The 18,018-nt window shown below is 38.6% G+C and overlaps 1 protein-coding gene across 7 annotated transcripts in view; it reads right to left on the bottom strand.

The window, feature by feature from the left end:
- Window positions 1-18,018, bottom strand: part of LOC101155017 (protein diaphanous homolog 3) — a 125,192-nt gene that overhangs the window by 25,672 nt on the left and 81,502 nt on the right. For all 7 annotated transcript variants that reach the window (XM_023953384.2, XM_023953386.2, XM_023953385.2 and 4 more), the window contains one exon: window positions 17,052-17,147. In XM_023953384.2, the coding sequence (XP_023809152.1) occupies window positions 17,052-17,147 (96 nt within the window). The remainder of the gene's footprint in view (window positions 1-17,051; window positions 17,148-18,018) is intronic.

Below are 18,018 nucleotides of genomic sequence, written 5' to 3'. Positions count from 1 at the left end.
ACAGATACATGTAAAACAGCATGAGACAACTACTAACTAAACTTTTCTTATTTTTGTAACTGGGTTAAATCAGTAGACAACATCAACTTGTCCAAATGAAATTTAAAAAGTTGTTGAGAATATGAAAAGAAATCCAATGAATAGAATAAAAAAGTAAGCTTAGCAATCATGTGTAGTTAAATCATTAAAAGAAAAAGAAAAACTGTGAGTTTTATGATTTCTAAATGACAGTGAAGACAATTACTCTTGACAAAAAGTAATTGCTGTTGGCGTGAAAAAGTAGTATGGAAAAAAAGAGAGCCATTATCAAATTAAATTGTTTTAAAGAACATTTCATGTAAGGTGTGAATTTCATTTGAAAATAAAAATCTTACATAAAAAGTCAGCAGGACCTTGTACAATAATCAAGCTTAGGCAGAAAAATAAAAATATTCCATTTTCTTTGAAACTACTCTCTTAACTGAAGGCGGATCACGTGGATGCCAAGATCCTATCCATCTTTGTTACTCCCAAAGAGAACCTCGATATGTTGAGCTCTGCTACCTCCAGCTCCGTATCCAGTTTCTTTCTCGACCTTCTTCCTCTCAACCATAAAATAGGGCTGCTCCCCCTCTGTCTTGTAAACCTTTTCTTTCATCCTCTCTTTTCAAGAGTAAACATACCCTCCTCCAAACGCTCCTGCACCATGGTCTCACTACAGATCATTAAGTCATCTGCAAACTTCATGGTCCACATATATTCCTATCCATCCTCATCTGTCAGTCTGCCTATTACTGTGTCAAGAAGAAGCTCTAAGCTGTTTCTTGGTGTAGTTCTACCTCCACCTTGTACTCATCTGTCACACCTTCAGCACATCTCACCGCTCTCATACTTGTCCTGCACAACTATAACTCTCCAGACTCCCTCTTACAAAACTACAGCTCCTATTTCTACCCATTCATAGGCTTTCTTTAGATTACAGCCTATGTACCTCCCCAGAAGAATCTACAAACAAATATTACATCTACAGTTCTCTTCTCTGCCATGAGACCATACTATAAAAATGCTGACTTCCACAACTATTTCCCATAACATCATTACATGACTCACTTATTTTCACTTTCATTTCCACAATTCTACATGTCTCTTTTTTGCTCTTAAAAAATTGCATGTGTATAATTTTTCATTTTTCTGTTTTTCAGCCATTCTTTCACTCTCTAAAATTTTGTTCAGTCAGATTCTCTACTGCCACCTCTCATTAACAAGTACAAAATCCCCCGTCTTTGATCATCCTAACCTGCAGCACATATTTCCATCTTTGTGTCTCTGCCTTTCCAGCTTGTACAGATCCCCCTTCTTTGTGTTCAACCTGTCACACATGTTCCCATACACCTTTTGTTTGGCCTTTGCCACCTCCACATATCCCTGTGGTACTGTCTGCTGTCTTATGTCCCCTCAATGTCACAATTTTACTTAGTCAACATTTTCCACTCAGCAGTGCTGAACTTTATCATCCCACCACTAAGTCTCCTTATTTGCTTACCTCTGCCCAAATGACAGACCAGGTATCTTCCTCCCAGTTTCCCTCATGTGTTCACTACCGCCATTTTCATTTTTTTTTAGTAAAGTAACCATGTAGGCTAAGTTGACAACACCATCCAGTTTCAGCTCTGACTCCTCCCCCATGAGCACATACAGTCAGGACCATAAATATTTGGACAGAGGCACATTCTTTCTAATTTTGTTTCTGTACATTGCCACACTGAATTTTAAATAAAACGACTCAGATGCCATTGAAGTGCAGACTTTCAGCCAATAGGTTTCACATAAATTTTGTTTTGTTTTGGCAGCATTTGTCCTCCTTAAAAAAAAACCTTGCATTTAACCTGACTTGGGTGGGGGCATAAAAGGACTGCATTGTGCCCACTTGTGGTGGTGCTTAATAGCTCCACAGAATTAAATAGTTAAATGAAAAGAAAAAGGTGTATTTGACACAAATCTGTATTTCTGCATGCATAAATATTTTAAAATAAGTTTTAGTCTTTCCTGAAAAATGTGATATCTCCAAGTTAAATAACTCTTGATTAAGACAGGATAACATAGAAAGAGATTTGACGAGCTAATTCAGTAATAACAATGATACAATGGACTGTGAAAACAGAGAGGTCAAAAGTCTAAATTTGTTATCACCTTCCTTTCAATAACAAGAGTACTAGACCTCTATGAATTAGAGATGAGATTAGCAAGAGCATAAATTATGGCCACTAAAGGGAGATGAACATGTGGTGAGAGGAGAAATAATTGTGCACCCGACGGGCATTGTGGTGAGGGGTAGATTAGTCAACACCAGAGAGTGTTGTACTCTCCAGGCAATTTTGCCTTATTATCAGAGGTATGTGTGTTTATGGTGGTGGACAATTGGGTAAGTATATTATTGCTTTTTCTCAAATGTTATTAACAAAAAGTAAAAAAGTGTAAATTAAATTAAAAGGGTAACTACATAGTAACTACATAGTAATTGTTACAAGTGAATATTTTAAAACTCTACATGACTCTACATAAATAAAGATATTTTAAAACATCTTTAGTGTCTTACCACAAATATACAGCTAAGAATCGTGAGGCTTGGAGAGCTAATGAACTAGTGAGTTTTTAGCTTAGTTATGAAAGATGAGCACACAGTGACAATGATTGATAAGCTCAACTGTGCGTCAAACCTTACCTTGCTCTGACAGGGACAAAGCTGCAGTCTGATGCACCTGTCACTGATATTTGTTATAAATCACTGACAATTTTTATTATTCAAGACTTTCAGAAGTGGAACTGCAACGGAATAGACACCCATTTTCAAAAGTTGCTTATTCCTTTCAACTTTAAACTTAGAATGCCTGTCAAGTTTCTTTTCTTTTAATTTCCGTTATATGTTTATGTATATTAGTATCCAAGAGCATAGATCAGCTTGGCAGTATAGACCAAAATGGTCTAGGTTTCTTTACATAGAGGAATTATGCCTTAAATCAATTTAAGTTCTAATAAATAACTCCCACAGTTATTTTTCCTGCACTTATTTTAGAACTGTTGTGTGCAGACAGATGTGATCTTTATTTTATTTAAGACTTCATCAGTATAATACATAAAAAAATGTATTTATTAAATTTCACTGGACTTTGACCATTTAAAGTTGAGATTTTTGAAAATGATATGCATTTGCTTCTGAAGAAAAAAAAACAGCTCTAATCTTAGTAGTAGTAGTATTTACATTGACACTTTGGTTATGTGTTAAAAAAATAACTGGAATGGGCAATGGTAATTTTAAATTACACCAATGTGATCACTGAGGATCACTGAGAATGGGATACTGTACAAATGAGAGGCTTTAATTATTTTTTGTGGACTACTTCAATTTGCAATTAAAAATAAAACAGCCAACCAAATGCAGACACCCTCTCTTTCAACATTTCACCCTACAGTATGTAAATAAGGGATGCCTAGACCAATTCATTATTGTCAGCCAAAAATAGTTGCACAGTAAAATCTGCAAGCAATCTTCTAAATTATTATTTATTGAAAGGTAATCTTTTTTAACCTCTCTTTAGTTACTCCTTTTCTCATGCATATTGAGATAATGACTAAACTTTATTTTTGACACTGAGAAAAATGTGTTTGCCTTATTTGTCCGTCAAGGTTGATATTGTATGTAATTGTTTTGTAGGCAGGAGCTTGGGCAGAGGACAAAGTGTTTTGCTAATGTTTATTGCCTCAAATGGGTCAGTCAGCGGATGTTTACAGAGCAAGTTGGCCTTTTATGGATTTTGAAAAACTATGCAGCTGAAGCTGGTGAACTTTCTGGACAATTCCAGGACGTTAGAGCTGAAGCCTTGGATCTCGTCCCCAGAGTGGACTGCATGTTCTGGAGCTGGAGCTGCTTATTTGCTGTTTACTCACAAAGACTGATAAAACCGTGGGGCAGTGGACTAATCAGCTTCATGTGAAAATACTGGGAGCCACCATTTTAAATATCTGCAGAGTTGTCAGACCCAGCCCAAAAAACCTAGTTTAAACCAGGGGTCGGCAACCTTTACCACTCAAAAAGCCATTTGGATCAGTTTCCCACAGAAAGTAAAACACAGGGAGCCGCAACATCCTTTGGCAAACCCGGTGTTTCCAGCGAATGGCATAACTTCACTCAATTTTAAAGCTCACAAAGAGATGTTCATTTTTTGGGATCCTCTGACATTTAATGGATTCTGATGAAAACCATTTCCAGAGAGGCCACAAAACTAGCAAATATTTCATCATTAACTAGCAGTTAATCCGTTTCTCCAATAGATTTCTGTTGAACAACTTTTTTTCTCATCTTGATCAGGATATTTTTTGGCAAAAGCTGCGTGTTTATTCTGAGATGTCCCGCCACATTTCTCTTCTCATTCAATATGTACTGTCTTTTTAGAAGAACTTTTCATCCCACAGCCAAGTACCCCTGGCTGCAGTGTGCAGACCGAGGCGTAGCTCAACCCCGAAAAACAAAACGGCTCTCAACTCGTAAAAATAAATCTCATATGTTGCATTACACTAGAAGTATGGCAAGCGACAAACAACATCATAGCACACAAGAAAAAAATGCGACTTCTCCAGTACTGAATGCAGAACCGTTGAGGTCAGATCTGACGGAGACTGAGGTCTTGAAAAATGTTGCCCCCGGGCTAGTTCAATACTGGGGTTCGGTACCAATCCCTAGGAAAGAGGCAGGGTGGAGAACAATCACCGAAGCAGTCGCTTAGCATATAGCCAAAGATATGGTACCCATATATACCGTGGGAAAGACGCTGTTTATTAATTTAATTAAAACCTTAGATCCCACTAATTTTGTTAATTGTGTCAGCACACTGCGTGAATCGGGAGCAGGCGCAAGAGTGACTGAGTGAGAGCGTGCACAAATGTTGCAGAGTGGGGTCTGTTCTTCCACGTCTGTTGCAGCTGTATTGTTAATCCCTTAGAAAATGGTGCTACTATTCAAGGTGAATTTTTGTCTCCTTTTAGTCTAAACTACAAAGTGTGACTTAAAACACAGCTGGGACTTTGATTCCAAGAGTGTGTTCATTTATTTATTATACAGCACAGAAATGGGGGTTACATTTGTCTTGCGTTTGATTACTTAAAAGCAAAATTTGCTTTAAGCTGTCTGCCGTTTGTACTTATTGCTTTCCTTAAGTAAGGATCAAAATCAGAAATCATATTGAAAAACCATATCGCCCATTCCTATCCGTAATCATTTCATTTTTATTGATAAAGCGAAATGAGAATTTAGAGTTTGCAAGAAAACAGTCCCATCTAGAACCGGATCCACAATCAACCTGCACCTGAAAACTGAGAGAACCTTCTCCTAAACAGAGCAGATCAATACAGTCTGAAGAAACCAGATCACCTTCACAAAGCTGAGACACTTAGTATTTTTTTAAGCCAACCTTTACTTTGATGAAAAATCAAAATGGGCGTGCCTCAACGCGTTTAACTCCGACCACGTTGAAGTACGCTGCAGACTGCTGCCAGGGGCTTCTCCCCATAACAGACTCTGGTTTGCGTTCACAGCTGAAGACACACCCCCTCCACGCATTCATGCTGCGCTCTGTGCCAGCTCACACACCCCAACGGTGTTAAAGGCACCATGACAATCTTGGAACATTTTAGTTTTTTTACAAAACCACAGAGAGCACAGGGATGAAAGCGCCACAGGTTGCCGACCCCTGGTTTAGACATATCAATTACCAGCATTTTTAAGTTTACCAGTTGTGCATTTCTTTTGTCTATTTGGTCACACTAATTTTGTTAATTGTGTCAAGAATATTTGCTCTTGTTTAAACTTGGCTGACTAGTAAGCCTATTAAAACTTGTTCATTTAGCAAAGTGCAGTTTCACTTCAACACTTTTGTCCAGATAACCAGTAGGTTGTGTTTTTTTTGTCCTCTGCGGCACAGTACCAACTGTCCTACAAACCAATGCCGGTATGTGGCCCCGCAGTTAAGAACCACTGCTCTAACAGACATTCAGATTGAACTGTAAAAACAAGGTTCAAAAGTCCTCATAAAAGATGGACTATGACAGAGTAAAACTTCTAAACCAACAAGTCACCAGATGTTCCAATGATTCTCCCAAGTCAGTATAGACTCACAAAACAGACACACATTCACACCCTGATGGCAGTTTTACTGTTCAACACTTGCGTCAACTTATAACCACCAGGAGCAATGTGGGGTTCAGTGTCTTACACATTGGCTGGTAGGGCGGGAACTGAAAAGGGGTCGACTGCTCTACCTCTGCACCATGACCGCCCCGTGAAGCAGAGAGTTCTTCAAGATGACTGGACATTTTAAGGGTTTATTTGTAATACATAAAGATTGATGTTTTCTAACCTGAAATGGGCAGCTCTTTCATGTCATCAAAATAATCAATGAGCTGTAGCAAGCTTAGCATTCACAAAACCTTATATCACTGAGCCACCCTATTAGACCCCATCACAAGTAACTGGCCTCTTGGGCTTGTCTGTAGAGACTATTTGACCCTGATTCCAGGAGAATGGCCATCGCCCTTGTGGTCACTAACCATACCCAAGCCTATACCACTAAAGATTAGAAGGCCTCAACCCTAGCCAAATCCCCTGTTGAAATGTTCTTCATACATTATGCTTTGTCAGAAAGAACTACCTCTGACCAAGGGCATGACTTTGGGAGCTGCTTAAACTCCAGCAGATATTGGGCATAAAGTCAAGAACAACTTCCTTCTATCCCAAGGGTGTTCCAGAGTCTGAGCATTTTGATCACAGTCTTATCTATGCTTGGCACTCTCAAACTTGCTCAAAAGCAACAATGGAGACAACACATCAGTTTACTGGTCCACACTATACAAGAATTAATAGCAAATCCATTCAGATTTTAGCTTCCTAAAGTTGAACCCACTGTTGTTTTTCCACATCAAAATAATCCAAAGGGAACATTATTAGAACATTTTACCACACTGTGTGGTCACATGTCTTTGCAAAATTCAAAGTGTTTCCAAACAATGGAGTGTAATAATGTTTTTTGCTGCCATCACGTGTTGTCCGCTGTGATACCATTGATCGCTTTTACATGTTTAAAGGGCACCTAGTGAATGACCTGCAGAGAGCAGGGACCAGAGAAACAAAATCTACCATCAGTAACAAAATACACCGCCAGGGACTCAAATCCTGCAGTGCCAGGCGTGCCCCCCTGCTAAAGCCAGTACATGTGCAGGCCCCGTTTAAAGTTTGCTAGAGAGCATTTGAATGATCCAGAAAAGGATTGGGAGACTGCCCCATGGTAAGATAAAACCAAAAAAGAACCTTTTGGCAAAAACTCTACTCATCGTGTTTAGAGGAGAAAGAAGCATGGGGGTGGAAACATCATGCCCTGGGGCTGTTTTTTAGCAAAGGGATCAGGACGACTGATCCGTGTGAAGGAAAGAATGAATGGGGCCATGTATTGTCAGATTTTGAGTGAAAACCTACTTCCATCAGCCCGGGCATTGAAGATGAAAAGTGGCTGGGTCTTTTTTCGATTGACAACGATCCCAAACAAACAAACCGGGTAACAAAGGAGAAACTTTGCAAGAAGCATTTCAAGGTCCTGAAGTGGCCTAGCCAGTCTCCAGATCTCAATTCCATAGAAAATCTTTGGAGGGAGTAGAAAGTCTGCGTTGCCCAGTGACAGCCTCAAATCATCACTGCTCTAGAGGAGAACTCCATGGAGGAATGGGCCAAATTACCAGCAACAGTTTGTGAAAACCATGTGAAGACTTACAGAAAATGTTTGACTGCTGTCATTGCTAACAAATGACATCTAAGAAAGTGATTTGAAGTTTTGTTATTGACCATATACTTTTTTCTCACCATAATTTACAAATAAATTCTTCAAGAATTAGACCATGTGATTTTCTGGATTTTTTTTCTCATTTTGCCACTCATAGTTGAGGTATACCTATGAGGACAATTACAGGGCTGTCTCATCTTTTTAAGTGGGGGCACTTGCACAATTGGTGGCTAACTAAATACTTTTTTGCCCCAGTGTTTAAGAAATGGTTACTATAGCTATAGCATTTTGTAGTCATCTGTATGAACTTTTCTTCCATTTGTGAACCTTACAATTCTACATTGTTTCCCTTGTCTTTAAATGTCATAAGCTTTACATTTTTAGTACCTTTTAATAATTTTTCATATATTGCACATGTGTTTTGTCACATTTAAAAGACAAAAACAGAACTGCATTAGCAAGGTTTATTTCTGTTTAACAAAAGTGTGCTTTTTGCTCAGTTCTCATAATTAGGTGATGACAGTCCTGAAAGTTATAGCTAGTATTACAAAGAAAGATGCTGGTATAATTCAATTAAGACAAACATGTATAGAGGGCACAGACACAGATGAATTAAATTATCTCAATATCATTCTCTTGCACTACACTCAGCCCCCAAAGCATCTATAAACAGCCTTAGAAATGTGGAAAAAGCAGAAGAGTGAAACCTGTGTTTAGTCATTGTCAATATTTATTTATTTGTTTGTTTGAATCTTCAAAGGGAATATTTAAGCTTACCAAAGCAGATGTCTACTTCTTCACCCCTTTCATAGTTATGAGTCTTTCACGGTGCAGAGGAGAGAAGCAAAAATAATGACTTACATTTAAGAAAGAAAAAGGTGACACAAAGTAAGAGCCCAAATAGTTCTCTAAGGAGCCGAAGTGAACTGTCAATTTGTGAAGTTGAATTTGCACATGAAAAGCACAGGGATTTAACTTTAAGTGTTTTATTTTTGATTCCTCTACATTGCCACAAGAAGATCAGAGACTGTTCACTATCCCTGATCTATTTTGGTGCTCATCATTTTTCCCTTATAACACCTGAGACACAAAGCACCATTAAAAACAAAAAAAAGTCATATTTAGTCCCTTTTTTAAATGTGTCATTGTGAAGAACTGAAGGGCCAGTTGGTAATCAACTAAAAAAATGCATAATCATTAAGAATAGCGCTGACCTGACATAATTCATCATTGTTTTTTAGAAGAAATTGTGATTTTATATGCCAACTTCTCCACAATGCTTCCTTTTCAACCCTAAGCTTATGCACAGGTCATTTATCCACTGTCGTGATGTGGCCATTTTTCATCGGGACCAGTAGACTATTCTTTGCATGTTTCATGAAACGATATGGGATCATCTTTTAGTTCTGCCCATCTCTCACGTACAGAGGCTTTGCATAATCACTCACCTCCCTGATAAATCATGCCCCCTCTCCAGCAGCCCAAACACCTTCCATTGTCAGAGCTGAGGCTCAAGTCGCAGCACACTCTGATGGATGATTTACAAGCAGTCAGCCTCTTCCATCTGAAACCCTCCTAGGTGGATAATCCTCATTCATTAACCCCCTCACAACTTTGAGCTCAAGAAACCTGACCAGTCTTCACGTTAGTTTCCTAAAACAAGACCAGTATAGACAGACTTTAACTGTTGGCCACTTCAAGCCAGTGCCTTTGTGAATAAGTGTAAAATCTTCCATTGTAGTGGAGTCTAATTGATAAAGGCTATGACAACCATCCACATTGCTGCTTTTAGCCAAAAATACTGAACTAAAAATGCAAATAAAAAGCAGCATCACCTTATGCCAACTTACATTTCTACCAAAAATGCAACATGCCTCAGTTTCCAGAAGATGTTTCTCTGAACACCAACATGAATCAATGCTGGCCTGTCTGGAAGAATGTAGATACATACAGAACTAAAACTGAAACAGTTGGAATAATCATTCAAAACAGCCAGACTAATTACTTAATCTTAAAAATTTATACGTGACACAAAGTAAGGTTTACCACAGACACCATGACTAAAAGCCTAAACAATCAACAACTAAACTTGTCAATTTATTTTTTATTTAATTAAAATTTGATCAGATTTAAATATTTGTGGCATTATAAAGTGAAAATGAGACAAACATAGTTTAGAAGTGAGGAATATCAGGCATAGTGTACACAAAATGGAAATATGTTTATATACAGTAGTAGGAGTTGTAGAATGGTATTCATGACTTTTGTTAAGAAAAGAGCGACTAGTGATGGTTGTTTCCGGGTTTTTTAAGGCATTAAAAACTATAGATCTGAAAAAGAGAAGAGAAAAAGAGAAACACCCTTTACAAACGGAAGGGGCAAGGGAAATCTTAAAATCATTTTTTTTTGTTGCTGCCCTTTGCCAGATAGCAGCCAGTTCGTTTCCTGCACGGTTCTTTCTGATTTTTGTTTTCTTGTGATGCTAAATAGGAAGCTTTGACATTCAGAAGAGGCCTGCCAAAGGACAGGCCAGTGAATGCAGTAGGAAAGAAAAAGCTTTAATGGGTTCAACTGGAATGGAAAGCATGTGCTAGTCTCCACAGGCTGTGGAAGAGAGAAATGTCAAGTATGGTTATTACAGCGCAGGCAGCAAATCTAGGAATTTCTACCTGGAAAAAAAGAAGAAGAAAAAATCCTCTTGAAGTATGCACACCCAAACCTACATTTCTGCTCATTAAAGTTCTGACTGAAGACATGAATAAAGCTATCCACGAACAGATACTAGATACTCATACGTGACCAAGTGATGCGACACATCAGTTTACCTGCCCAGAAACATATCAATTCTCACTATTTTCCTATTTTTAGAAAGCTACGACATTTACCTTATATTTCAAAGAATTACATAGTTATTTGAAAGTGAACAAAATAAAACATTAATTATTTGCCTGCAACATATGATATCTAAATTCCTAGAAGCAAAATTTTATATATATGGGCCTATAGTTTAAAAAGGGGGTAAATGTCAAATGTGAAAATAATCTCTGAGCACAATAGAGTAAGATTAGTGCAATTAAAAGAAGTGAAATTGCCCAATTTTTCTCACCAATTCAATTTTTTAAACATTTGTATTAATCGCGTGTGGATAGGGAGTGCTGTATGGCAGGTTTTGACTGCATTTGCAAGCTCTCCTAAGGAATCAACCAATCAAATAGTACATACTTTGCATGTGCTTGATGTTAGCATCAACCAGTACTAAAAAACAAAAAAAACAATAACACTCAATACAATTATCTTAAGTGCCAAAACTCAATAGTCTGATTTTTACATATCCGAGTGCCAAGCCACAATTTACTTAGCGTTCATACAGTTTTAATGTCGTTATGACCTTCTTTCAGAGTAAAAAATCCTACATGCAGCATATTTTAGAAATGTCTCTGAAGTGTTCAGTGATTTTTTTTTTCATGGGATCACTTCAACTTGTCTGCTAATCTGTACCCCTGAGGATGCTAATCAAAGCAAGTGCCAGACTAATGAAGCTCTTTAGCCTAGTGGTCAGGGACACATCAATGACACGGTACCTTAAGGCGATATGGGAAATAGTGTGTATGAGAATGTGTAATTGATAAATTAAATACATGCAGATGTAGTCATTTAAATGGGTGAAGAAGTCAGAGTGTGGACACTAAAATGTTGGCGTAACAGCTTCCAACCAAACTCAACACTCCAGCAGGGATTCTGAATCAAACACATTTTTCTCCTCGGTGGTGTTGGAACTTCCCTTCAAAGCGTGCAGGGGGTTCTTGATCAGTGATGAGATGTGTAGCAGCAGAAATGACTACCTGGTGTGAAGAGGTATTTTTGAAAAGACAGTATTATTTGACCACCACACTATTATGTCATGTCTGAAATCATGTGCAGGCTGCCACTTCATATATCCTCCCATTTCTGTGTGAAAATAGAGTCCAATAGAATAAGCACAAAGTGTAGATTATTAATTAGGCTTAAATTTAAAACCTATTTTGCTTTTGTTCTATAACCTAAATGGATTTTTTTCCCCTTTATGACACCACACTGGCAAGTGGCAACAATTGCAGCATAGGAAACGGGGTGGAGCTTTTTTCTGTTAACATCCACAAAGTGACTTCCTACAACAGTAGCCTGAAGCAAAGAGAGAGAAAGCTAGTTTGCTTATAGGGAATGAAGAAACAATCCAGATGACTGACAAGATACAGACAGAAGTAAAGACGAAATGTCTAGCAAACACTCGTAATGCTGCTTTCACAGAGTTGGTTTGACAGAAACATAACTTCATCACATCTTCTCATAAAAGGCACAGACTTAAAGGTATGATAGCACTCATTTCTCTCCCAAAACAACATACGTTCATATAATTATCTCCTTGGCTTTTTCTTCCCCTGTCGGCTATGTGATATTGCTGCTGGCACTGGTAAATGTGGGAGGATCAGGAATGTGTGCGGCAGGGGCGATAAGGCTCCTGTAAAATTTAATTAGCACAAAGCCATGGTGAAAATGACTTCATTTCTCCCCGCATTAATAACTACACCCCAATGAAAGAGCTATGGCTCCATTCATGTAAACAACAGGTTCATGCCAGGGACACAGAGAAGACGGCAAAAGACGAAAAAGAAGCCCAAACACATACAATGAAAACATGTAGGAGATAATCAAAAGCTGTGTTCACAATGAGAAGTGTACCTAAACTATTGAGAAGTCTGGCTTCATACATTGGTCTCTTTGCCACTGAAGTCTACAAATTAAGTTTTCATCCGCTATATCAGAAAATGAGATTTTACAGAAGTGAGAACAAAAGAGAAGAGGATCTCACCAAGTTGCTGAATGGCAATCCCACATTAGCAGCTTCACCTACTGCTTCAGGCCTGAGCGGGTGTGAATGGACTGATTAAGGGCCTTGGCTCAACATGATGAACAACACTTTCTATTTCATGACTCAAAGCCTTTATTTCGCCATAGCTCTATCATAATCCAGCTAAAAGTGGAGATCTGTGGAGGCTGATCAGCTTAGGATTCAGCTAAAAAGTAGAAAAAGATATATATATATATGGCTTGGAGTAGGGAGCTCACAATTCTGTTTTTATCATTTATTTGTTTAGAGCAAAGGGGAGAACAATGACATTTAGGTTGCCAGTTTCATATTCACACTTTAGATTATGTTATAGATCCGAAACAGATGTCAATATTAGGGCTGGATATATATATATAAAATATAAAATGGACGAATCCAGCTTGAATCGATACTTCTTTTACTCACAAGAAACCCTGTATTGCTTAAAAGAAGAGAGAAAATGGCTCATTTAAATGTTGTTGTCAAAAATAAAGGTGAAGAAAAGAAAAGAAAAGCTTAATTACCAACAAATCAAACATTATTTTAATGAGCCACTTCCAAATGCAACTATGTTAGTGCAAAGCAAAATAAAAGACAGTTCACATGCATTTTTTAAAATAAGTAATTAGTGGGGGGAAAAAAGCAATCGTTGCTCTTTAGCCTCAATTAATACTCCACAGGCTTGTTCTATTTACACTAGGCATTTTGTTAGGGGGCTCTTTTTCTGCATTTGTTCTTTGCAAGAGTGTGCAGGCTCAAACAGGTAGCTACTCAGTCTAAGCTTTCAAACCAAACCAAACAAAGGCAGGTCATGATACATTAACCCCACCAGGACAGACTTCCATCCACAACAGGTCATCATCTAAACAGGTGTGTAAGTAAGAGAGAAAAACACTGTCATCAGACTTTACATATGCTGATAAAAGAAAGCTCATTTATAAATGGTTTCTAAGCACACAATAAAAAAGTTGCACAAGACATGAGAAGATCTGCAAATGCAAAACTTAAAGGATATGTCCATTTATGAAGGCAGAATCTGAGAATGTCATCGGTGCACTTTAAAAAAATGTACTTTTTTTGCGTCAACAGTTTTCTTTTTTTTTCCCTGCATGCTCTACATGAAGGTTAATGCAGTCTTATATTTTGGGGCCCCAGGACCCATGTAGTGGCTTGAAAATGTAGTGTAATAAGCCAAATTCAATTCAGTTCAGTTCAGTTCATTTAGCTCGATATTTCAACACAGTTGTCTCAACGGGCTTCAATAAGTGTACAAGACTTAAAATCAGTTACCAAATACAATAGCTGGTTACTAAACTAAACTAAATAGACTAAGATCACTGAGCATCTCTGCCTGCTTAGACCCTCCAACGCAATGTGGAAAAACTCCTAGAAAAAAACCTGATTCCAGGAAGACTTATCTGAAAGAAGGGCGACTAACTTTTTGGCCTGTAATCCTTAAAACGTGGGGTTTAACCTGACCGTTTTCTATGCATGCAAAGGTATATGTGAGGCAGTGAGAGAGAAAAAGGTTTCTTGACAATAATTTGTCACAGTAATGAAAAGCTGACAGGTTGCACGAGACATGTGGGTGATATATTGTGAGCGCTGCAGATAAATCAGTAAGTTCTATATTTACACCTTTTAAATGTGACATTTTTGATCATTTCAAGCGTATTAAGGGTTCTGTGCTAGTGTTTTTGTCTTGATCTCTGTGATATATAACTGTTTCGTTTAAACTTTCTTATAAGGGCAAAAGAGCATTGTGAAACATCATTAAAAGTGTGTGTTGGGGGGGGTTAAAGTGGAGTTAAAAAGTTTGGAGGTACGACGTTCCGTCACATTAATGAAAATGAGGTAAAGAGACATGGGCATAATATAGGAAACCCAGCCCTGCGGGAGAATCCAAATACAAAAGACTATAGAAGGCTCAACCATCAAAGCAACCCAATACAGATTCCACGGTACCCCACAGTTACTGAACTTCAGTATTACGCTTTAGAAGTCTCAAGTGAGAGGACAGTACACACTGAAAATGAAACCAAAAGCACATTTTCCTTTCAGATCTACTTTCTCAAACTTTTATTTCCACTTCAAATTCCTTTTTAGTTTCACTCGTGATGATTTTCTGCAGTGGCGCCTAAGAAAGACACTTTAAGATAAGTCTCAAATTAAGCCTATTAGTCATCTCCTGCTTTTATGTGCACCTATACCCAAGACACTTGAAGCCCCACAGAATACTAGCTCGCAAAGTCAGAAGATTCAGTATAAAATTTAACAAAAAGGGTCATAAAATCAACGTGACAAATGGAGTTAAAAAAAAAAGCTCTGGACATCCTTAAAGCTTGTTTTTTAAGGTAAAGACATTAATGTTTTTTATAAAAAGTAGGGGGGGGGGGGCCCTCCTGAATACACTTAGTAACAGGGTTCACAGACCTTGGTAAGTGACCTTTACATCAATTTCAAGCTCTGGTTCAGAGCTATGTCACACATAATAATTGGTAAGTCAGGTGTTACTAAAGACATCTGAAGTAATTGCCCTGAGAAATGTAGTGTTCATGAATCCTGCTCCTCCTCTAACTCTCTGTAACAGATCAATCCGGGACGAGGGCATTACAGCCAGCAAACACGCTCCTAAGGTACCCCCGGCTCCAGCTGTGTCACACCCTTTAAGCCTCGCTGTCAAACACAACTGTAAAAATGTGTAGTTGTTGGATTTCCTACAACGGGCACATGCATCCAAGACTCGCAGAGAGAAAGCCTTTGATGAGACCTTGCACCGAGGGTTGAAATAACCAGAAGGTGCCTGGAGAGATGTTTTCAGAGGGACAAAGTTAAAAAGCTATGGTTGCTTTATAGATTCAATAAGGAACTTACACCTGTGCGGTTAACCACTATCGATCCATCATTCTGTGGAGCCCAATCCAATTTAGACTGTTGAGGAGCCTGAGAGCTCCGCAGCCTTATCCTAACCCAGCCATTGCAAAGCCTGCTTACCTTCATCCCCCCAAAGTCTGGGGTGTGTCTGTGTGCTGTAAATGTGTGTGTGTGTGTGTGTGTGTGTCTGCGCGCGCACAGATGGGCTGACTGAGGCTGCAGGCCAAAGAGAAACACCTTTGTGGATGGCTCAAGTTGAAATACACTGAGCCCATCTTAGGGTTAAGGCTAGGCCTAGAGAAAAGATGAGACAGATGGACCTCAAACAAAATGCACAAGACAAAATGTTTAAGGAAAAAGCAGAAAAACAAGAGAAAAGATCAGCAACCGAGAAAATCAACGCAACAGTGTAAGACAAAGAGTAAAGGGTGCAAAAAAAATAAAATTTACTTTTTTGCTTAAGTCAATGAGAGTTTTAAAAAAAAAAAGGAAAAGGTATAATATAACTGCTTGGAACTCTGTGCTGCAGCTTAGGGAGAAACGAAACTGGCAATTTAGTTTTATGATTATGCACAGCAAAGAGTCTTCTGCACCTCAGGCTCCTTTGTTAAAAGAACCAACGGCATCAGACATCATTAGAGTGACCATTTCAATTCCCCTCTCTGATAGTATCACATTCTGACACAGACGTTTTTGCTTTAGATCTCCTTTACGCACCACTGGAGATTGGCGAAGCCTCTGAGATCTATTATTAAAAAGGTATTTAAAACAGTGGTAGGAAAAGGAAAACAGCTGTTTTAGTGTTTGTGGCGCTATCTCAACTTCAGCCCCTCCAGAGCGAAAGGGTCCTGTGGTTTAACTCACACCAGTGACTAAACCATGGGCAATTAAGGCTATCTCTGGATGAGTAAAGGTGGAGGGGGGTGGATGCAGAGTAGAGACTCCATACCAATAACAGGCAATTATGTATGGGGAGGGCCACTGCTTGGCCATGAGAGTATAGAAGAAGACAGCAGGGATGTGGGATGGTAGGGAAATGAGGAGGAGTGTTATTTAGGAGGCAGATGGCAGAGAGGGGGGAAATTAAGATGAATGGGCACTGAGAGAGCTGAGTTGGTGCTGGGGCTGGGTAGAGAGAAGTAATTAGCTGTGTTTGCTCTGGGAGGATGGCAGTGGATATGATGCCTGAAGTGACAGGCAAAAGCCTCAAGCCTTCTCAAACAACAAGAGCATGTCTGAAACAGCCAGCAGGGGGCAAATGTGTTCTTGAGGGTTCAGTTTTTACTCAGTTCAAGGTTTGATGGAAAATCACTCATTCAAAAGGTTTCCAATATCTTGTGTTTTTTTGTAAAGAAAAATAATTAAGGAGGCAAGAAGTATACAAAAACCCTTAATAGTTTCAAACCCAAACAAAAAGGCTATTTGGGAGCAGAGACATTGAATTAAGAGTATCTTGTCAGAAAAAACAAGAAGCGTACTTGTTATAAATCTGTATTTGAGGGGCTTACCTCTGGGCCGTGGGGCTCTTTTCCTGCGGTCCCTGAAAGCGGCTCCTGACTGCAGAGCCTCCAGCAAACAGTCCATCACACCAGTCTCATCATTCTCTGAAAGTCCAAAAATTAAAATGTTACATTTAGAACAACAACACAATTATCTATAAAAGTAGCTCATAACGTTAACAGTTGTTAGCATGTAGCATAAACAGGGAGGAAATGAAATGATCTAGTAAGGTGCTCTCAGGACAGCTTGGAAAACTCAAATCCTCATACTGGAGAATATTTCCAAAGTTCACAATTTTTATATTTTATAAAGTTTTATTCACATACGTCAAAGACACTGAACTTTACACATGGATGAGTTGAGATGGCCTCAATTTATGAGGTGTGTAAACTGGTGAACCTTAAAGACTCACTCTTATCATCTTTAGTGCTATTTTAAAAGAGTTTCCAATGGTCTATTAATTATTATAATGCCACTTTTAGCCAAAATAAAAAAAAAAAAAACTGTTTAAATTACTAGGAAATGGTTTCTGCAAAGCAACAGTAGTTTGTTCGAAATCCACCTCTGAGTTGTGGCCAGGACCACAGCTCAGAGCCCCGTTCACCCTTCCCGTCACCCATAACTGAGCTATCTGTTTACACACTCCCCTCTAACTTAGAGCCCCTCACCCCAACCTAACATTACCGCAAATGGTGAGCAATATTTGAAGCTATCTAGCCATACAGTTTTCAACCAGATGCCAGCTCAGATGAGGAAAACAAAGACGCAGATTGATCTATTTGTCTGCAAGTGGATGCATCAGAAGGGAGCGGAACAGGGACGAAACGAATACAATGCTTTTCAAACAGTATTTTTTTTTTGTCCTGATTATGATTCACAACAATTTGGAAATAAAAACACTCAGAAATGCCATTTTGAGCTTATTTTTCAAAATATATGTTCTCCAACATCAGAAAAATGCCACAAGAAAATGTT

Source organism: Oryzias latipes, chromosome 3 (assembly GCF_053564925.1).
Source record: "Oryzias latipes strain Hd-rR chromosome 3, Olatipes_Hd-rR_3.1".
Lineage (NCBI taxonomy): Eukaryota > Metazoa > Chordata > Actinopteri > Beloniformes > Adrianichthyidae > Oryzias > Oryzias latipes.
Note: the sequence above shows the minus strand (reverse complement) of the source record. Positions and strands in the feature narration are given on the sequence as shown.